Source organism: Orbicella faveolata, unplaced genomic scaffold, assembly GCF_042242905.1.
Source record: "Orbicella faveolata isolate gen_17 unplaced genomic scaffold, um_ofav_v1 contig_46, whole genome shotgun sequence".
In the NCBI taxonomy this organism is placed as follows: domain Eukaryota; kingdom Metazoa; phylum Cnidaria; class Anthozoa; order Scleractinia; family Merulinidae; genus Orbicella; species Orbicella faveolata.
Genome location: NW_028301576.1, coordinates 16,997,637 through 17,020,095, shown reverse-complemented (window position 1 = coordinate 17,020,095; position 22,459 = coordinate 16,997,637). Strand labels below are relative to the sequence as shown.

Sequence of the window (22,459 nt, the reverse complement as noted above, 5' to 3'; positions counted from 1 at the left end):
GAAATCGGTAATTGCATGAAATGTTTCCTGTCGCCTTGCTTCCTGTTGCTTCAAAAATACAGGTCCAAACAATTCTATGATTTTCAATCGATCGAAGCCAGTGTTTTGGAGGTCATGAAGTCTCGAAAACTGCAACCCTTATGTCGCTCTTATAGACATGAAGCATTCCAGAGAGTAAAACACAAACTGGATTTAATAGCACAGCCATACCTTGACAAAATACATTCTCGCTTAGGACAAATGTAAACGGGTTATAAACACGCGTGGGAGTCTTGTGTTCAGGTGACGAAATTACCATCCAAAGCAGTCCTTGAGTTTTCTTTCCTGCTTTTCATTTGCCTGCTCCTCCACTTCATATCTCGCTTTCCATTCCTAATATACAAGCAACTCGTCCGCAAAGAAGTCTTCCCCGTCGTCACTTGAAATATTGCAAATTGTTCTCAAAGCTCTAAGCAGTGAGTTCACAGTTGTCGAATGCGCTCGATCGAAGTTTATTTCGGTGTCATCCGAATCGAAACCTAACTCTGACTCCAGTGATGAAAAAAAAAAGTGATTTTGAAACAAAACTTGGACGTTTTAGTCCCAAAATATCCTGGAACGATTAGTTTTGTTTTCCATTTTCTCGAGCAAATACAGAGAGCTGACTGAGGCGCCATTGTGTTTGGTGCCTGGGTAGACGTCATCAACAACCGCCGCCCCAGACTCCCTGAAACGCAGTCGTGTAACACTTCAGGCGCGACTTTGAAAGGGCATAGAAAATCGAGGATTCAACCAAATTCCAATTTTTTTCGCCCAAATGCTTCAAATAACAAGTGGATTCATGTTAGCGAAAAAAAATTTGGGGGGTTAGGTGCACTTTAAGAATTACCCATAGGTCGGTTCAACAAATATCATCTGCTGTTTTCAAACTACGTTAGTGTCTTTGTCATGCTTCTCCTTAGCGGCATTTTTATTTCAGGTCTTAATTGCATTCGAGTTGGTTGGTTTAATATTCTTCAAACTGTAAATTTGTGACAAAAAGACCAAAAGAAACCAGGAAAGTGCTCAAATATTGCTGCAGACTCCATCGCACCTAATGAAAGCGCAAATTAATTTAATACGTCTCAATATAATATTGGCCGAGAAGCACTGTTTACCTTCAATACTTCTTGTTGAAACGCTTCTCAGTTGTATCAATCGATATCAATGTGTATTAATTTTGGATTGTTTTATTGTTAACAACAAAGGTGGCAACAGAAAAAGAAAGTGGTATTCCGTTACCATCAGATAATTAAATTAGTTCTTGTGTATTGGTAAAAAGAAAATTTGCATTTTGAGTAAAACAAAATCATTTCTCTTCCATCTCTTCATCAGCTTTATAACCTTTCATTTATCTCCAGTGGCGCAAAAAAACACAAGCACATCTTCCGTGTATTTTCGAGAAAACAAGAGTTTCATTTTATATACCGTCGTGAGGAAAACAAAAGTATCAAGTTACAAAGTTGGCGTGAAAAGCTTAATTGCCACGTTTGCTGCTTCATCATATCATTGAATTTAAAATGAACGAAAATCAACGTAAAACATCAGAGTAAAATTTAAGGCTGTCGTAAAAAACAGTAATTGTAAGTTATTTTTGGACTTTGAATGAAAACGCAACCATGAAACATACATACTGCTAAGATTATGTCTTATCAACGTTTGTGTCGGTTAATATTCTGTAAGGGGAAACGCCCTAGCAGACTACCGAGGTAAATACAAACCGGAAGTGAACCGAGCAGGGGTAAGTACCCCTGTGACTGGGTGCCAGAGCTATCAATTGCGCTCTTCACTATGTGAGATTATCTCACTGGTTGGTGCTATATGAATGTCCAGTCATGGTGACTATTAGGCTGGATCACTGTTACTATTCACTTCCTCCAAAAGATTTACCTCTAAGACTGCCCTAACATTAAATATCTTTCTTTCTTGCTAGTTGCATCAGCAGAAAAGCAGAGTTCATCACAGCAATCAAAGGGAGTGGTACCAAGTACAAGCAGCCAAAATCCCAAATGCTTCAAAGTGGAAGGTATTTAGCAATTCTGATCAGTTCTTTAAATTGAAATAGAAACTTTATAATCATGTTATGCCTACACTACAGTATTACAAAACTGCACTAAAAATGTGGTTTACCATGCTATTTTTAGTGCAGAGTACACTATTGGGATGATTTTGGGAGCTGCCATCTGCTAAGGTCCTATGAAAGTAATACGCTAAGGCAATAAGGCAGTCAGTAATTTGTGAAGTAAGCAGACCCCAACCCAGCTATTTTTTTTCATTTCCCCATCTACTTGAAAAATAAGTGACAGCCCTGGATTAAGGAACATTGCATTCTTTAAATCATATATTTAAGTAAAAACTATTGTATTGTGGCAAAAATGGAAAAAAATGTCATTGTGAGAACACCCTAAATGATGTAAATCAAGGTGTTTTGGTTACTGGTATGAAATCATCCCCATAGGTATAGATTTAGCTAAAACAAGAACAGAGAAACTAAAAACTGTTTGGGGGTAGAGCTCTATTGTAAGTTGAATATTTGATTTAAAAAAATCATATTCTATTGTGTTTGTTTTAATTAAATTAGTTAAACTTTCCAAAAAAACAGAGCTTCACTAACAAGAGTTATTTCCCTGATACAATATCTACTGTTTTTTGTAGCTATCCATAATTAAAGAACCACTACAGTGATGTCGTGTTATTTCTATAAAGTTTAGTTTACTGTTGTGTATCATTTTTCACATTTTCCGTGTATTTTGGAGAAAACAAGAGTTTTATTATACATACCGTCGTGGGGAAAACAAAAGTAACAAGTTACAAAGTTGGCGTGAAAAGCTTAATTGGCACGTTTGCTGCTTCAACGTATCGTTGAATTTAAAATGAACGAAAATCAACGTAAAACACCAGAGTAAAACTTTAAGGCTCTCGTGAAAAACAGTAATTGTAAGTAATTTTTGGACCTTGAATGAAAATTCAACCATGAAACATACATACTGCTAAGATTATGTCTTATCAACGTTTGTGTCGGTTAATATTCTGTAAGGGGAAACGCCCTAGCAGACTACCGAGGTAAATACAAACCGGAAGTGAACCGAGCAGGGGTAAGTACCCCTGTGACTGGGTGCCAGAGCTATCAATTGCGCTCTTCACTATGTGAGATTATCTCACTGGTTGGTGCTATATGAATGTCCAGTCATGGTGACTATTAGGCTGGATCACTGTTACTATTCACTTCCTCCAAAAGATTTACCTCTAAGACTGCCCTAACATTAAATATCTTTCTTTCTTGCTAGTTGCATCAGCAGAAAAGCAGAGTTCATCACAGCAATCAAAGGGAGTGGTACCAAGTACAAGCAGCCAAGATCCCAAACGCTTCAAAGTGGAAGGTATTTAGTAATTCTGATCAGTTCTTTAAATTGAAATAGAAACTTTATAATCATGTTATGCATGCACTACAGTATTAAAAAACTGCACTAAAAATGTGGTTTACAATGCTATTTTTAGTGCAGAGTACACTATTGGGATGATTTTGGGAGCTGCCATCCGCTAAGGTGCTATGAAAGTAATATGCTAAGGTGCTATGACAGTAATACGCTAAGGCAATAAGGCGTAAACTTTAATGTTTTTTTAATTAATTAATTTCAATTAATTAATTAGGCTAGAGGCAAGGAGGTGGTGGGGGTGGGGGTCGGAAAGGTACCTGTGTACTCTCTACGTAAAACAAGTTCCACCTAGTTGAGTGTGAACACCGCAAAGCTACGTATTTGCTTCAGGTAACCCCTTGCTCCCCTTGTGGTACTATTCTTGTAACACGTAAGTAGCACATTGGGTGCCTAGGAACCTGGGGGCTGGAGCTGCCGACCACAAACCCAGGTAGGAAGAGCACTCTAAAAGCCTGCCCTACCCGCAACCCAGCCATGAGCCCCACCCGGCCTGCCGAAAGGGCCTCTGGACTGACCCAGACCGGAGAGATAGGGGCTCGTGGCTCATAAGCCACAGCCCCCAAGGGGCCAGACCTGAGGCACCCAACCCAAGTAAAAGAAAGCCCGCAAACGCCATACCTGCTACGCAAATGGACTGGAAACCTCGCTGAGAGAGCCAGGTGATGTGCGGATATAGCGTTGATAAGCGTCACTAGACCAGCGATCTAAAGTCTTAATTAGTTGATCTGGCAGTCCCCGGGAAGCCGCTGTAGTGGTAGCACCAATCCGGAAGCTATGGCCAGAATAACTACCCAAGTAGCCCACTGAATGAACGTAGCGTCCTCAGCAGCGACTATCCGTCATTATGAGTCAGCCTTTCATCCGTGCGCTTTGGTGTCCTGCCTTGAAGAAGTATAACCTTTCCTTCATCTGCCTGCTAACCATACAAACAACCTGCAGACTACAATAACAGTAATAAGTCTAACAGCTCTTTTACCCTTCTTGCATACCTCTTTATGAATTTCCCCTCAGTTCTTTTCTTGAATGTTGGTCCTCTTGTAACATGTTCTGAAAAATTTGGTTTATTCAAAAACCTTTAATATCATATACCTTAGCAACCTGTAACAATCCCATCCTTGAGATGCCAGAGGAAGTTATCACGCCTTCGATCCACAGGAACAAAAACTTCAACACGTGATTACCGGTAGCTCCTGGTTGTGAGTAAAGGCTATTTAGGGCCTGTTCACTTGGAAGCGGGAGACCCCAGGGAGGTGACGTATCTCACCTACCTGTGGTAAAGAAATACTTGTCTTCACATGCTACCCCGGGAATGTGGGGTGAGGTCCAAAATGCAATCACACGGTTGCTAAGCATGCACATACATGTAAACAAAGAACTAGCGTTTGTTTTCTTAGTCTGTTCTGATAAAGCTGCTTTTTGCTTCAATGTCATTGTTGCAGCCAAAACTTCAGTGTGATTCCACTAACCAGCCTGACTATCCAATTCCACGCTTAAATTGTCACCAGCACTGTCAATTTCATCAGCATTTTGGCAGTTTTGGAGGCGAAATCATCGAAATAACTCACCACGCCCATAGTGGTTGGCAGCCATGTTGTTCTGCCGTGTATTTTGGCGGGCTTAGAAGCAGTGATTTGATTACCCCCGGTTAGGCAGGTTACTCCACTCCGCAGCTTTCACATGGAGAAAACTCACCCCACCAAAGCGGGTTACCCGGACTGGCTGACTGGTTAACCCGCCTTCATGGGGTACCCCACCTAACATGTGAACACCATCAAGAGAAAAAGAGAGATTGTATGGATAGACTGGTTACCCCACCAAGGCAGGGGACCGCCCCTGCCTGAGGTCCCACACTTCCATGTGAACAGGTCCTTAGACTGTATTTTGGCTAAACCAGAGAAGGGCTGTCAGGGACACTAAAAGTGCTGTTGTGAGGATTTGGTTTGTTAAAAACATCCAGAAGTCGTTTTAATGTTAACTACCATTTACCACGTAGTTTATGGATCTTAAGTTTATAAAATGTGTTTGCTTTTTTATATGTAAAGGCGACTTTTAAGGAAATCTGTGAAGAAATATCTTTTCCTTGTTTTTCAGCCAAATGGTGATCTCTGTAGATGATGTTTTTATCACTTGGATTATTATGTTTTAAAATTCCATCATTGGTTAACTGCAAGCTTCTCCTCTTTCAGATACAGATGCTTTTAAAAAAGGCAAACCTAGTGACCTTGAACTAGATGATTTGGCGTTACAGATTGGCGCAGTGTGGAAAAGACTTGGAATTTGCCTTGGCATTCCTCATGATGTATTGGAAGGAATAGCTGCTAATGCAGAAGATAAACCATTTCAGATGTTACTTCGCTGGAGAAATACAACAACTTCAGCTACACCTTATCATGAACTCTTTGAGGCCTTGTGTCATAGTAGAGTTGGGCTGAATAACCTGGCCAAAGAATTTTGTTGTAAGGAAACTATATGATTCACTTTCTTGCAGTACAACGTCTTGAACCAGGGTAGTCAGTAATTTGTGAAGTAGGCAGACCCCAACCCAGCTATTTTTTTTTTCATTTCCCCACCTACTTGAAAAATAAGTGACAGCCCTGGATTAAGGAACATTGCATTTTTTAAATCATATATTTAAGTACAAACTATTGTATTGTGGCAAATATATCGAGATGGAAAAAAATGTCATTGTGAGAACACCCTAAATGATGTAAATCAAGGTGTTTTGGTTACTGCTATGAAATCATCCCCATAGGTATAGATTTAGCTAAGGAGGGGCCCTAAAGGTAACGGTATTTCCTCTATGAGTTCTGAGAGCACCCCCTGTGAAATTTTGAAAACCTAAACAAGTTCACACAGGATTGCTGTGCACTCTAGAGGCTTAGGGACAAAATTTAATGTCAGTTTTAGGTACTTATCCAGTGCAAAAACATGAAGAAACTTTGCTCACCTACAGCTTTTAGGTTAATCTTTTAACCCTTTTTACATGTAGACCAAGTGGCAAGTGGTAGAAAGTAAACATAAATAAAAAAATTGACTTTGCGAATGGCCACCTGCATTTTCAAGTCCCAAAATAGTATAAATTAGGTTGAACTTGTATTGAACTAACCAAACAATTTGGAGACAAAATTCTGACAATATTGCCACAAAAAACAAGAACAGAGAAACTAAAAACTGTTTGGGGGTAGAGCTCTATTGTAAGTTGAATATTTTATTTTAAAAAATCGTATTCTATTGTGTTTGTTTTAATTAAATTAGTTAAACTTTCCAAAAAAACAGAACTTCACTAATAAGAGTTATTTCCCTGATACAATATCTACTGTTTTTTGTAGCTATCCATAATTAAAGAACCACTACAGTGATGTCGTGTTATTTCTGTAAAGTTTAGTTCACTGTTGTGTATCATTTTTCACATCTTCCGTGTATTTTGGAGAAAACAAGAGTTTCATTTTACATACCGTCGTGGGGAAAACAAAAGTAACAAGTTACAAAGTTGGCGTGAAAAGCTTAATTGGCACGTTTGCTGCTTCAACGTATCATTGAATTACCCCACCAAGGCAGGGGACCTCCCCTGCCTGAGGTCCCACACTTCCATGTGAACAGGTCCTTAGTCTGTATTTTGGCTAAACCAGAGAAGGGCTGTCAGGGACACTAAAAGTGCTGTTGTGAGGATTTGGTTTGTTAAAAACATCCAGAAGTCGTTTTAATGTTAACTACCATTTACCACATAGTTTATAGATCTTAAGTTTATAAAACGTGTTTGCTTTTTTATATGTAAAGGCGACTTTTAAGGAAATCTGTGAAGAAATATCTTTTCCTTGTTTTTCAGCCAAATGGTGATCTCTGTAGATGATGTTTTTATCACTTGGATTATTATGTTTTAAAATTCCATCATTGGTTAACTGCAAGCTTCTCCTCTTTCAGATACAGATGCTTTTAAAAATGGCAAACCTAGTGACCTTGAACTAAATGATTTGGCGTTACAGATTGGCGCAGTGTGGAAAAGACTTGGAATTCGCCTTGGCATTCCTCATGATGTATTGGAAGGAATAGCTGCTAATGCAGAAGATAAACCATTTCAGATGTTACTTCGCTGGAGAAATACAACAACTTCAGCTACACCTTATCATGAACTCTTTGAGGCCTTGTGTCATAGTAGAGTTGGGCTGAATATCTTGGCCAAAGAATTTTGTTGTAAGGAAACTATATGATTCACTTTCTTACAGTACAACGTCTTGAACCAGGGTAGTCAGTAATTTGTGAAGTAGGCAGACCCCAACCCAGCTATTTTTTTTTTCATTTCCCCACCTACTTGAAAAATAAGTGACAGCCCTGGATTAAGGAACATTGCATTTTTTAAATCATATATTTAAGTACAAACTATTGTATTGTGGCAAATATATCGAGATGGAAAAAAATGTCATTGTGAGAACACCCTAAATGATGTAAATCAAGGTGTTTTGGTTACTGCTATGAAATCATCCCCATAGGTATAGATTTAGCTAAGGAGGGGCCCTAAAGGTAACGGTATTTCCTCTATGAGTTCTGAGAGCACCCCCTGTGAAATTTTGAAAACCTAAACAAGTTCACACAGGATTGCTGTGCACTCTAGAGGCTTAGGGACAAAATTTAATGTCAGTTTTAGGTACTTATCCAGTGCAAAAACATGAAGAAACTTTGCTCACCTACAGCTTTTAGGTTAATCTTTTAAACCTTTTTACATGAAGACCAAGTGGCAAGTGGTAGAAAGTGAACATAAATAAAAAAAATTGACTTTGCGAAAGGCCACCTGCATTTTCAAGTCCCAAAATAGTACAAATTAGGTTGAACTTGTATTGAACTAACCAAACAATTTGGAGACAAAATTCTGACAATATTGCCACAAAAAACAAGAACAGAGAAACTAAAAACTGTTTGGGGGTAGAGCTCTATTGTAAGTTGAATATTTGATTTAAAAAAATCATATTCTATTGTGTTTGTTTTAATTAAATTAGTTAAACTTTCCAAAAAAACAGAACTTCACTAATAAGAGTTATTTCCCTGATACAATATCTACTGTTTTTTGTAGCTATCCATAATTAAAGAACCACTACAGTGATGTCGTGTTATTTCTATAAAGTGTAGTTCACTGTTGTGTATCATTTTTACCAGCACAGTCAAATTTTACAATGTGTTTTCCTTACAGACATACCAGCTGGGAAGAGAGAGTTGCCACATTCAAGTAACCATCCAGATGCTAAACAACCCAGGGTTGCAGGTACTGTTGTTAGCGATAATTGTAGTTGTATGGCATGCTGAAGCCCACTGTCATGCTGTGATGCTGTTCTTCATGATGGAATTTAACTTCAGCTTTGCGATGAAAGTCAATTGGAATTTTCAGTCCTGACTAACACTTTCTCCATGTACATGTCAATATTGTTATCGTTAACTCCATTTCAAGAGAATCTGTTTAAGAAGTCAGGCTTAAATCTCATCTTCTCTTCCCCCTATCTAACCAGGCTGAAATTCTCCATGTTTTCACTCCTTAGTATCAGCTAAAAACTAATAAGCTCTTTAAACATGAATCTGTCCCTTGTACCCTTGGAAGCAGGCTTTGAAATATTCATTTTGTTTCATTCCATATCTCAAAAGTCAACAGAAAAAAGTTAACCAATCAAACAGTTGGATTAAAAGTTGCTGAGGCTCATTAACCCATTGACTCCTAACCAATCAAACTAGCTTTGAGGGAGAATGGATTTTTTGTCACTTGAGACACCATCAGCTTTGGCATGATGATTGTATTCTGGGTAATTTCTTAATTATCTGTTGTTGTTTTTCAGTTGTTTATTCGTCTTTAATGTCAAAAGAATTATATTATATTACATTTTTATATATTTTTTTCAGTTTAGCCTAGAACAAAGCACAGGGTTTTCTTTTTTTACCGCCGGTATAGTAAAAACAAAGCTTGTGGCTTAGGAGTGTCATGGCCCTTGTGTACAAAATGGCATCCTTAATTGCTGGTGTGCTCGGGAAATGCATTGTGGGCTATGGCACTCCAAGGCCAAATGGTATATTCTTGTTTGTTTGTCTGTTTGTCTGCTTTTTGTTTGTTTTTGTTATACCATATACTTTTGTTTTAGGTTAAATTGAAATACCGTAAATCCTCGAATTAGCGTCTCCCCCCCTCAAATAAGCGCCCCCTTCGAATAAGCACCCCTCTTATCAGCTGTAATTTAAAATAAGCGCCCCCTGCCCTTCCCCCATTTTGTGGACGAATAATGACACAACAAAGGATGTATAGTTTTCGTCATGTAGTATTGCTACATTGTTTCAGTTTGTAAACACGTTAAGTGAACACGTTGAACACGTTAAGTACTGACGGCGCCGCGATTTTAACTGAGGCTTTTTATGTCAATAAACAGCTTATGTTGTTGTTTACGCGCAGATGATGTATCAAAAAAATTATCATGTCAGGCCACGATTTGGGAAAAATTAAATAAGCCCCCTGCTCCTTAAATAAGCGCTCTCGGTCTTCTTCTAAATTTGAAATGAGCGCCCTGGGCGCTAATTCGAGGATTTACAGTAATATAGATAAAAAATAAAAGAGAGGAAAATATCTACTTTCAGAATAAGAAACTCAATTGAGAAAAACAACCAAAAATAAAGAAATTATGCAAAAATTGCCAGGGCACCCATAGGCTACCATACACGTCAGAAGACGTTTTTGATGATTATCGAAGGAACTGGGAAAACGTGTCACAAGGCAAATCTAAACAGGCATGATGGGATACATTTTACCAGAGATACCCACAATACATCTACGATTTTTTTTTTCCTGTCGTAATCTAAGCACAAAAATGACCCGTTTTAAACCATTAGTAAAAAACTACTCTGTCTATTCGTTGAAAACTTTCCCTACGGGAACAAAAGGAGCTTAGAGCCAAAAAAACACACAAAAGAGACCGAAAAAGGCCAAAAACCAAGGGAAGATGAATAGTGGTATTCTGTTTATCGATACCCTGAATAAGGTTTGGCAATTAGTAAATTCGATTTCTTCACCTTTAGTGTCATTTTTGCATGGCAAAAGTTTAGTTTAGCGTTTGTTCTGAACTCTGCAATTTCTTTTCCATTTCTCACTGTCATGGGAAATTTCTAAACATCATTTTTTAGGCTCTATGACTTCCATACATTAGCTCTTTGCCATGTCTCTTCCATTTTTGGTCCAGTCTATTTTTTTCAAACTACAACGATATTTGCTAGTCATGTAACTGGAAAAAGAAAAAAAATAATAAAATATATGCGGATTCCATTGATGGCAATTAAAATTCGGGCTATTTAAAAGCCTGTGATGTCATGTATTTTACCAACCCTTAATAATTCCATGCGGGAGATGCCAAAGGAAGGTAACACGCCTCCGATCAACAGGAACAAAAACTTCATCCCTTTTATTCGGAGCTTTCTTAATTTTTCATTCTAACGCGCGCTTGGGACTGGCACCAGCCACTTTAATGTACACAACCACGAAGTAGTGTCCTCATCAGCGACTATCTGTTGTTAAGGGTCAACCTTTCATCCGTGCGCTTTAATGTCCTCCCTTACAGAAGCATAACCATTCCTTCATCTGCCTGCTAACCATGCAAACTACCTGCACACTACAACAACTCTGACAGCTCTTTTACCCTTGTATTATGCCTCTCTATAAATTTGCCCACAGTTCTGTTCTTGAATGTTAGCCCTCTTGTGACATTTCTTGAAAGATTCGGGTTATTTATAAAACCTTTAATATCATATACCTTGGCAACCCGTAACAATCCCATGGTTGAGATGCCATAGTAAGTTATCACGCCTCCGATCCACAGGAACAAAAACTTCAGTCATCCCTTTTTTTACTCGGAGTTTTTGCCATTTTTCCTTCTAAGGTGCGGTTAGGGACCATTACAGTGTGTACACAAGCACGATATAGTGTCGTTAGCAACCCCTTATCCGTGTGCTGTGGTTCCTCGCTTGAAGCAGCATAACCTTTACTAGATCTGTCTGCTAACCATACAAACTACCCGTAGTTACTCAAGCGCGCCCTTGAGCTCCCCTCCATCTCCCGTACATGTTTTTTGACATGACAAATCTTTTCAAAATTCTTCCCCTACTCTCAATTGTTATCGCGTAATCTCGCTAAAACGCTTCAGGTATTATCTCTCGACATTTTGTTTCTGTGCGGAGATTAGGTGACTTAGGACGCGCAAGAAAAACTGCCAGCCGGGGAAGGGATTTTAGAGATTTTTCCTGTCAAAAAACCTGTGGGAGAGGGAGGAGAGAGCGAGAGCACGCTGGGTGACGCGTTTGGGATTAGGAAAACAGTACGATCATGTTCAGAAAAGCTATTTTGCTATTTGAGAAAAAAACTTTGGAATCGACGCTTAAATTCTCCGACTGTCCTTAAAATATTCGAAAACAAATGTTTTAAGTTGTAAAAAAATCTTTCGACTTCGTCCTGTGTTTGTTTGGTTTCGTGAAAGCTGCGAAATTTAGAGATTCGAGAGAATATTTATACTCCCTGTGTTTTAACTGCCGGATTCGTTTCTCGTTCTCACAGAACCCTTCACCCTTGAAAAGTGCCAACAAGAGCTGCAGTCCATATATGACACCATGAGCAAGGTGAAAATCATCCCATGGGACGAAAGCTCTGCCATTCATATTGATGATCTCTACACAACGTTATCGTGGGTCAGGGATGACAGGAAACCCAGTGGAGTGACACAAGAACAACTTGAAGACTACACCGACATATTCAAGGGCGACAAGCATCACCCTAATCCAAAGCGACTTCTGGTGTATGGATGGCCAGGCATTGGAAAAACCACATTTTCCAAAAAGACTGCTTTCGACTGGTCGCAGCAAAGAAAAGAAATCTTAAAGAAATTTGATGTTGTGCTGCTGATTAAGTTGCGAGATGTGTGTGAGTTGAAAGGTATCCGTGATTTTCTAGGGGCTTCCAAACTGCTGGCTGGCAATGAAGTGGGTGATGATTTCTATAAATACATACTTCGTAATCAAGAAAAGGTGTTACTCATTTTGGATGGCTATGATGAGTACTTCTGTTCTGGAGAACAATCACCGGTCCGTGACATTTGGGAGGGCAAGCAACTGGGTAATATCCACGTGATTATTACAACCCGAAAAGAGAAAGCTGGCGAGTTAAGATACCACAGCCGCGTTCAATTTGAAATAAACGGTTTCAAAAGTGACGATCAAGTCAGAGCATTTGCGAGCAAGTTCCTGGGTGATGAGGAAAGAGTTGAAGAGTTTGTAACCTACTTACGTGAAAGAGATTTGAACGACTTGGCTGAAATTCCACTTCTTTTGTTGATGCTCTGTACAGTCTGGAAGGAAAACCACTTTAAGGAACTGCCAAAATCACGGGCTCACATTTGCCAAAATTTCATTGAAACTTTGATCCTCCACACTATCGCAAAAGATGCAAAAGCAAAGCAAGAGGAAGGTATAGACGCCTACAATGTAGAGCTTTGTGGACTAGGCAAGCTTGCCTTTGATGCACTTTTGCAAAATGTTCTTTCTTTTCCTTTTAGCAAACTGCCTGACAGCATTTTGAGTGAGAAATTAATCAAAGTCGGGTTGTTTCATGTCGTCAATGCTGCAACATTTTTGAAACGCAAGCAACATGTTCATTTCATTCATAAATCAGTACAGGAGTACCTTGCTGCTTCCTATCTCAAGGAGGAGTTGTTAAAAGAAAGTAAAACCTGTTTGTCCGAAGTTGACTCATTTGAAAAGATTGTCAAGATGATTGAAGTTCTTAGATTTGCCTGTGAGCTGTCAGCAGATGCGGCATGCGCCATTCTAAGTCATCTGGGGATCGTAGGAAAGAAGGAAGGCCTGACAGAGTACAGCTTCACCGACATACCTTGTATTGACGACTTGTCTAACAATCAGTTTCTAACCCTTATCTCACGTAGCTTTTTCTCATGCGCATCCGACAGGAGGTGTGATCTCTATCCTACATTTTTGGCTTACGTTGGTGGTGTTTTATTAATTGATTCTGACCAGTTGCATAGCGTTGCCAATGAGCACATGTTCAGGTCTGCTGCGGCGCCCGCCTTTATCTTCTTCTCTGTCGGCCTACGTACAGAGCAAAACCATCGAGACCTAATCAGCGTACTAGAAGACCTCACTGCAGTTATTGTCAGCTATTCGGGCGAAAAGAAAGCTTCGGATTTCCTAGAGAAGTATCCATTACCAAACGTAGATGATATTTTTCTGAAGAAAGAAGAAGGGAAGACATACCTTTATATTGCTGAAATTTGGCGAGACTCTTTATTTCCCACTGAAATGCTTAGGGAGCTCATGTCATCGCCAGAATCATCTCAGAGGAAGAAGCCAGTTGATGACCAATCAAATGAACAAGACGACAGTAGCGCTTTGTGTTTGACTGAGAACAGCACTGCTGATACTCAGACTACTCAACATTGTCTCTCCTGTGTCTGGAGAATTCATGTCTGTGTTGAAGAAAGGCAAGAGATGGAGACGCTTATTGACGTTCTATCTTTTGTGACATCTCCACGAGATGTATTCATTAATGGTATTTCACTGCGTGCTACTGATCCTGTGTTGGTGGACACCCTGGTCTCGCGTATTAACTTTACAAGCACACTTGATTCGTTATCAATTATCACTATCAATTTGACAGCCAAGCCTGCTACTGTCATCGCCAGATCTCTGTACCACGCTCCTAGCTTGAGTGCTCTCAACTTGTCATGTAACCCTCTTGGTGAAGGAGTAAGTGATGTCACGCGACATCTCAGGTATGTTCCTCACCTGGACACGCTGTACCTTTATGGTGTTAAGATGACAAAGAAACAAGTGAATGATTTGAGTGAAGCTGTGCGTCAGACCAAGATCACGAAGTTGGTGTCATCTTACCATGTAAGTTTTGTGATTTTTGTTAGCATTCGTCTCAGCTGTTTACTGTAATACTGATGTTGTCGAGATATTGATTTGGCAATTGCAATATGTGTTGTTTCCTTGTTTTGCCGAACAAGCGTTAAGTTTAAAAATTAAAAGACGAGGGCAAAGTTTTTCGGATAAAAAGTGCTATAAATCAGTCCAAATTAGTTTTTCTGATGAAAGCGTTAATATTTCATGTAATATAGGGATGCAATATCTATTTTAGTTTATATGCGTACTTTGTCATGGCTCTGCTGTAAACCTGTTTGTTTTGCTGGTACACTGCTTAGCACTGGTATCGCTTGTCCTCTGAGACTCTATTGCGCATTTCTCGGCAATTTTTCATTCTCCATGGCATTTAAGGGAGTTAGAGTTAAAGTCATTTATCGGTTTCATATTCATCCCAAAACTACATTTCATGATGGACACCACATTAGAAATACATTTATTTTCTGGCAGCTGCTTCTTGTGCAAGCTTTATTTAAAGTTATAAAGTGTATTAATATTTATTATTATATGGCTTTGGCTTGTGGCCGATATAACGCGCGCTCTGATTGCCTAAGAGCGAGATCTGAGTGGCATTATGCAGCCGTAATGCTCACGGGCCGATTACGGATTATGCAAATTAGGGAGAGCGCAGCTCTGAAAATTCAAGCGCATTGAAACGATGAAAGCCGATTAAAAACAGTCAGAGAAAGTAAATTTAATTCCGATGAGCTAAAAGTGTAGATTTTTCCTTTATAAAATTTATATAGAAGTCGTTTTTGACTTACCAGCCGGTAACCTCGGCGGGCACTAGTGAAAAACAATCAAAGTTTGCCGAAATCACTAAGGGAAAAACACCATCGGCAGATCTGTCATGCATCCTGAGCAGAACATGCACCACGAAGAAACTTATAAGTTATCATCTTAGTCACAGCAATTACCGAAATATTGAACTCCGTCACAGTTCTCATCGAATAGATTCCCTCGTTTTAACACAAGCAAGTGTAAATCAGCTTCCAGGATCATCAGATGTACACAATCGGGCGGTTTCGGTCGGTAGCAGTGTTTCTGATAACTGCAGGAAGTTTCAGACGTTCAGAAGGCTTGAAAAGTTCATCTATAAATCCCAGAATGAAGAAGCCGAAGATATGTTGTCGAAAGCGAATGTGAAGATCGAGTTATTCTGAGCAGTGCATTCTGAAGCATTAGTATTTTCTTTCACCGAAAGACCATTTGTTTGCACTATTTTGAAGCGCTTTCTGTCTTTTCTATAAACGTTGACGTTTCGCCACAAAAGTCGGAAAAACTCCCCCATCAAGTTGTGGCACCACGATACTAAAATACCTTTTTGAGGCTGGGACAATCATTTTTCCCGTAAAGAAATGTGTACTTTTAACGGAAGACGTAATACAGTGGTTAAGTTCACTGACTGTGTTGCCGGTTTTCATGTGACGTCATCAATTTCCAAAATAAGAAATTACCAATCCTTGTGAAGTTTTAGTTTCATCAGATGCAAGACCCTCTCATAACTTGACGTTTTGCAACGTTTAAGCCTGACAGGGTTCCTCATTAGGTAATGGAGCACGTCGGAATTTCCAAGTTAATGCGTTGCGTGACATTAAAATGGCGGCTCGATAAGGCTTTCGAGTAAGTCAAAGGATGAGTTATTGCTCAAGTTTTTACTAACTAAACAGTTCTTTCTCTAGACAAAGTATTAATTTCAATGTATCGGAGCTAGTCAGTAGTAACGTTTCGTTTCAATGGCAAAACTCAATGACAGATGTTTCTGTTACTTTACCGCCGCCATGTTTGTGTCCCTCCGAGGGGCACAAACATGGCGACACCATACAAAGCTCCATAAATTTGAGTGAAACACTTTTCCGAGTAACGTGCGGATAGAAAACCGCACAGACTTAAAAATTTTGCGAGGTTCTTTATATATCAGTCATCTTTCATATCTCAGCTTCTCTTCTTAATTTATTGAATGGTTACGATTTTTGTTTTTGATGGCGTCACACTGAAAACCAGCCATAGTTTTGCCCTGGGTTTGAGACGATGAATGAATCGGTAAACACGCGCATCGCCGGATGTAAATTGACGACATCCGTTCGAATAATTTTTTCTTTTCTTTAATTCATGAGCCATATAATAAACAACTTAATAACCTCGACCGTTGGGTCGGTACGGGAAAATCTCAAACCTCAGCCTACCTTGTTGACCTCGCTATCGCTCGGTCAACACGGCTAGGCCTCAGTTTGAGAATTTCCCGTAAAGACCTCACTCTTGGTTATTAAGTAGTTAAAGTTAAGTGTTGTCGTAAATTACTCACGCTTGTAGTGAACCACATGGTGGAAAAGTTTGGTTTTAGTGCAAATAAAAATAAGCGTTAGTGGGGTTTTCAGAGGAATTGCCACGAGCGATTAGGTTCTAAACGTTCTAACACACTTTGAAAAACTAAATCAGGTACAAAGGAAGCCATTTAAATGAAGCGTAGAACCTTGTTTCAAGTTTTGAAAAATAGAATCAAGTAACATGTAATCGCATGGTTTCCTTCTGTGGCTTGAACAGGAACCACTCATCGAATGTGGTTCTAGCGCTCGTTTAAGTTCTGATAGTCGTCGGAAATTTTACTGGTGCTTATTTTACTTTGTAAGAGAACTCGGACATCCGCCAAGAGCCAATCCTGGGCGGACAGGAAACACAACTCTTGGAATCAGTGTTTCAGACATATGTTTTTAATGTGAACAAATTGTCTTGGCTTCGACGATGTAATGGACAAGATTTAGTAAGTTAATCATATCTCTTACACTTTTCTTAAACTTCTCTTTTGGAAAGGAATCCTTTCCTTTGTATTTCAGTGTTTTTTCTTTCCACATCACTGCGCCCTCAAACATCCACTAAGAGCCGATGCGAGGTTCAATTCCACCTGTTACCATCCTACCCCGGGCATTCCCCGGGTAGGATTAGACATTACTTAGCGGCTTATTCCCCGTCCCTAGGCACGAAAACGTCCCGGGATTCAGATCTACCTTAACTATGTCTGTATGTGCAGTAAGGGTGGCAATATTGGTTTCTGTGCAATAGCAAAAACATACGTTTTGTCAAGAACGCAACGCTTTTCTAGAGTTAACTGAACGAAGGATACTACGTTGAGTAAACTATATACCATTTATTGAAAAAAGAACTGATTTATATTCCATACAACATTGACGATCCAAAAAAGTAAAGATAATACTGAGTCATGTATAATGTTTCAAAGAGAAAAAGCTGTTACTAAAACTCTGACTTTCTTCAAACAAATAAGGTGGAATATGATCAGAAGACTAACAAAAATAGTACTCAATATACAGGTGGTCGATCTGTAATAATGTATAACTTTTGATTTTATATTTTTATTAAATAAACTTACCTTCAAATATGGGCTTTAATTTAGAAAGATTGTTTTGTTCCAATCAAGCCAAAACAAACTAGCGGCTTTCCTACAGAAAAACTCTCTACGTCCGGCAAGCGGTGCGTCGCCATTGCATTTGATAAACCACGAGCACAAAGCAATTTTTTTGATTTGCCCGGCTCCCTAATCTCGGGACAAGACCACCGTAAACAAGAGCCGATGCGATGCGAGGTTCAATTCCACCTGTTACCATCCTACCCCGGGCATTCCCCAGGGCACATGTCCCAGCGGTTTCCCGGGGGGGATGGTAACAAGTAGAATTGAACCACGCACAAGTATCAGAGCCCATGGCGTAACAGAGATGCCAATTTTTTAAAGCCTTTTTCAGACTTCTTTTCCGATTCGTCAACATTTTGTCGCCAGAAAAGTCTTCAACGAACGTGTCTGAAATAAATCTATTTATGCTAAGAAAATTCTTATAGACACGCGAGTCAATTACTGAGGCCTGTGACATAACAGAGTGCAAATTTGTGAAAGTCTGTTTTGGAAGTGATGTCTTCACCGACTCGTCAACTTTCTTCCGAAAAATAAAGAACAGCGTGTGGGAAATTCGCCAACGGCACAACATCCAGATGGTGAAGGACTTTTTTTTCCAGTACGGCTCGCTTCTATTCTCCTTTGCAGATGTTTAAAAGGGGTCAGCACCACCCTACCCACCCCCCCCCTCCCTCGCCCCTACTGTTTAAAGTGTGGGACTGACGCTGAAAAGGTCTGAGAAGGAGACTGGCTTTCTTGAATGCATCTAGAACTTTAGACAAGGTCAGGACAGTTCCTTTAAGTGTCAAATCAGGTTTTTGACCTTTTCCATTTTCTAAACGAAAGAACAAAAATATAGCTTACCAATTTTTGATCTTCTTAAATTGACTCTGTTTAGGAAAACAAGTTGAGCTACTACATTCACACACTTCAAGAACACAGGCTGCTTCATGAACGGGAAGTGGAACTGAAGACCCTCTCATCCACCCTCCCCTGTGACACAAAATCCTCGTCCTCGGTCTCATCAGCTGCCTCATTTAGATTATCTCAGTCACCTAATTCAAAAGTTATTAAAAAGGCTGATAAATAAATTCCAACTTAGTTTATTGCTTGCAGGCAATACAAAGATAGTGGCTTGCATCTTGTTAGACAATTCCCAATCCACTCCGATTATAGTACGCTTCACCCGTGTGGTTTGATGACCAAAGACATCCTCCTCACAGTGCAAAACGTTCTGAAAGCATCTTCTGTCGCGGATATCTATATTACGCCGAATTTTGCTTTTTTTATTCTGGCCTTTCGTGAACTAACTTTGATCTGAATCCCTTCTGACTAAACAGCGGCAAAAACCTTTTGAGACAAACAAACAGCCGTATTAACTCTACATCCTTTTCCTGTTGGATTGGTTGTTAGAAAATAACTTGTAGTTATAGCAGCTTTAAGTAAACACTAATTAGGGAAAGGGATTGATAAGCTATAACTCAATATAATTATGTGGCGCACCGCGAGAAGCCTGGACTTAATAAAATGTCTTCAAGAGTTTGTGAGGGATGTGAAAATCTAGCTGACTTTTATGATAATATTAATGTAATCAGTGTGGCTCCGCCATACCTCTAAATGTCAATAATTAATATTTGAATCTGAAGCACTTTTTAAGGAAATGTAAATTAAGGATTCTTTACTTTGTAGAAAGCGTTTCAACCGAAAAGCTGATAGGCTTTTTTTTTCAGTCTTGAGGGAAGAGTATTTTTCTCTGGAAATTACCTAATGTAAAAAACTAAAAAAGGGCGAACGAGTACAGATTTTGTTGAGCCCACAAAGCTTTGGTCAGCAACTAATGGCTAGTGTGTGTGGATAGAGGCGATGGTGTTTGACAATGTTTTGTGATTTATGACAGGAGCGTGATGGGAGCCCCAAACCTGAACATGAATGGCCATCTGAGGACTCCTGGCCATCTGAGGACTCCTGGACATCTGACTTCTACTTGAAACTTTGGTATGGATCAAAAGACGAGCTGCAGACTGAGACATCAAGTGAATCAGAAGACAAGCCGGAGACTGGGACATCAAGTGAATCAAAAGACGACCAGGGGCCTGGTGATTAGAATCAGATTTTATCGGTTGCTGTAACAACAGGCTAACATAAACTGCACAAGAGACTGAACAAGAGGACCAGCAAGAGACTGGAACGGAGCAAATGGGCATGTGATCAACAAAAGGAGCAGAGCATCACGAACTGTAAGAAGACCACACACCTAGACCCTAAGGTAGTATGGGTACATTTATGTCAGTTATGTCTTAGCACAGTGGTCAAGTGTACTGCGCGTGCGCAATTCCCGCCAAAACTGATGCTGACAAGTGCAAAGTCTCTCAATCTGTTTTAAAATCCTTTACTTTGAAGCAAAAACTACTGAAATCGAGCGCTTTGAACGCCAAATGTGCACACATAATTTGATAATTGTTGTCTACCAGTTTTGTCGTCTCATATTTTTGTTCTGTGTCGTATTTTATGTGAGATTCTCAGACACACTTGAACATTTCAAGGCAATGAAAATCGGAAGTCCGAAGTGGCATTCATTTGACCGCTGTGTCTAAGACGTGTAGGACTGAGACTGAGTAATGTAATCTAACACAGGAAAACCATGATGACGCGAAACAATGTAAGCACAGGGAGATGTCACATCAAAATAGAAATGAAAATAGTTATCTTACAGACACACATATATAATGAGGGTTCTGGCACAGCACTCACACAACACAGTGCAAGCACAACGCAACTCCTCATCTGGAGATTCGGAGTTGCGTTGTGCTTGCACTGTGTTGTGTTCGCTTGTGACCAGAACCCTCATTATATATGTGTGTGTGCTGTGCCAGAAATGCGTGTGTGTGTGTGCTGTGCCAGAAATGCTGTGCCAGAAATGCGTGTGTGCTGTGCCAGAAATGCGTGTGGCGCACAGCACAGCAAAAAAGCGGGTCCAGCGAAGCTGCAACGTCTGTAATCAATATGCGCGGAGTGCCCTTCACTTGTATATTCAAAAATGTGCCATAAAAATTTTCCTATTGGAGAAGTGCTTGCTCAGTGTATACGCCGTCATGGCTGCCGTGCAAATGTTCTACGGCCCAATACAGAGAGAGGAAGCCGACATGGCTGCCGAAAGAAATTCGTCCTATGTGCAAATTTCCGAGGCCATTCAAAACCTCCCTCCAGAGCTTATTGAGATGATTCTCAAGGAGTACATCGCGAAAAAAATTAAGGAAAAAAAGGAAATGGGCTGGGATAAGGTACACAAGCATATTCCAAAACCGGGTTGGGATAAGGTTAACAGAAATATTTCAAAACTGCCTTTCTGCCAATACAGGCAGCAGATTTTGCAGATGGTTATTTGCTTTGAATATGCGGACTGCTTTTTCGAAGGTTGTTGTTTCCCCTGTTTCAAAAGGGAGGGAAATCTTCATAAAGTATCGCTAAGCCGGCCGATGGAGTTAATAGAAGCCACCCCTGAGTACAAGAATTTTTTAAAAGTATGCTTCGGGGATGGTTACAATTGGCATGAGTGGTTCCTTTTTGGCAGGGAGCGTTAGCGAAAAAGGCGGCGACTAACCTTCGTTCGAAGCAAAAGTTTTGCGAGTTGCGTGACATTTTTATCAGAAAGACTGGAACCAAATATTCCCCAGGCCCCCCTGGCCGAGCAGTACAGAAAAACATGGAGGACAACTCAAGATTTTTTTGTTTGGGCCGAAAATGATGAACCAGAACAGAATTCACCGAAAAAATACGCCCAGCCAACGCATTGTAAGTTATTTTTTCACCACAGAAGCTGCCGAAGTGAAGCGAGCAGGAGGAAACGAGAAAATAGCAAGATTCGATCGCAGCGTTCGATCACTCGTAACATGAAATATTCTTGAACAAGGGCCTCGATCGAGCCTGTTTAAGTTTCCTCTGCTTCTCGCATGGCTTCAACGATTTGATATGTTATCTGTCTGACCTCTTTCTGCCAAATGGGCGTAGAAAGTTCCGTGAAAATAAAGCAAATAGCGTGGAACAGCACAAGCATTTTGGCCTTCAGAACTGTTGTTGGGATATAATTTATTCAGCCAAGCTCTAAATATAGCTCAAGCATGACATCATCTCGCCACCAAAAAGTGCATGACATCATCTCGCCACCCAAAAGCGCATGCGTATGTGTGAAAACCTGCGAATTTAGGCAAAGGACAGAGAAGCAAACCACAGGTGAAAGGCTCGGCGACAGGATCAATGTATATAGCTTGAGTAGTTATACTATATATCAGCAAGCAAATGATGGTGCTTTGGGATGTGAGGGTGGCCACCTCTGATTCCTAATACGGCATGTACAGGCGCTTGTCAGGGGTATGGGGTGAACCCGCCCCGGCCCAGTGGAGACTGGGAGGTGCTCAGAGGTCCCTCGGGACCTCAAACCTCGTCCGGAGGTAAAACGGAACAGCCGCCCTGTCAGCGGCGCGAAAAGGGCTAGGCAAAAGAACAGCCAACGAGCACCTCCCGACAGGGTTTTGCTTTTTTGTGTGACCTGTTACGCAACGTCACGCGTGACAGTAACGTAACCCAGTCACACAACGTCACGCGTGAAGGTAACGTGGTGTAACACAATCACCTGTTTTTGATAAGACTAAGAGAAAGT

General features: G+C 40.2%; 2 protein-coding genes across 2 annotated transcripts in view; both read left to right on the top strand.

Annotated features, from left to right (window-relative positions):
* The window catches only part of LOC110040292 (uncharacterized), a 31,250-nt gene extending 10,749 nt beyond the window's left edge, over window positions 1-20,501 (top strand). The window contains exons 5-11 of the mRNA XM_089276719.1: window positions 1,952-2,044; window positions 3,306-3,398; window positions 5,642-5,911; window positions 7,377-7,646; window positions 8,638-8,709; window positions 12,022-14,369; window positions 19,700-20,501. Coding sequence (XP_089132845.1) covers window positions 1,952-2,044; window positions 3,306-3,398; window positions 5,642-5,911; window positions 7,377-7,646; window positions 8,638-8,709; window positions 12,022-14,369; window positions 19,700-19,906 — 3,353 coding nt within the window. The 3' untranslated portion in view covers window positions 19,907-20,501. The remainder of the gene's footprint in view (window positions 1-1,951; window positions 2,045-3,305; window positions 3,399-5,641; window positions 5,912-7,376; window positions 7,647-8,637; window positions 8,710-12,021; window positions 14,370-19,699) is intronic.
* The window catches only part of LOC149098671 (uncharacterized), a 221,759-nt gene that overhangs the window by 22,479 nt on the left and 176,821 nt on the right, over window positions 1-22,459 (top strand). The window lies entirely within an intron of this gene.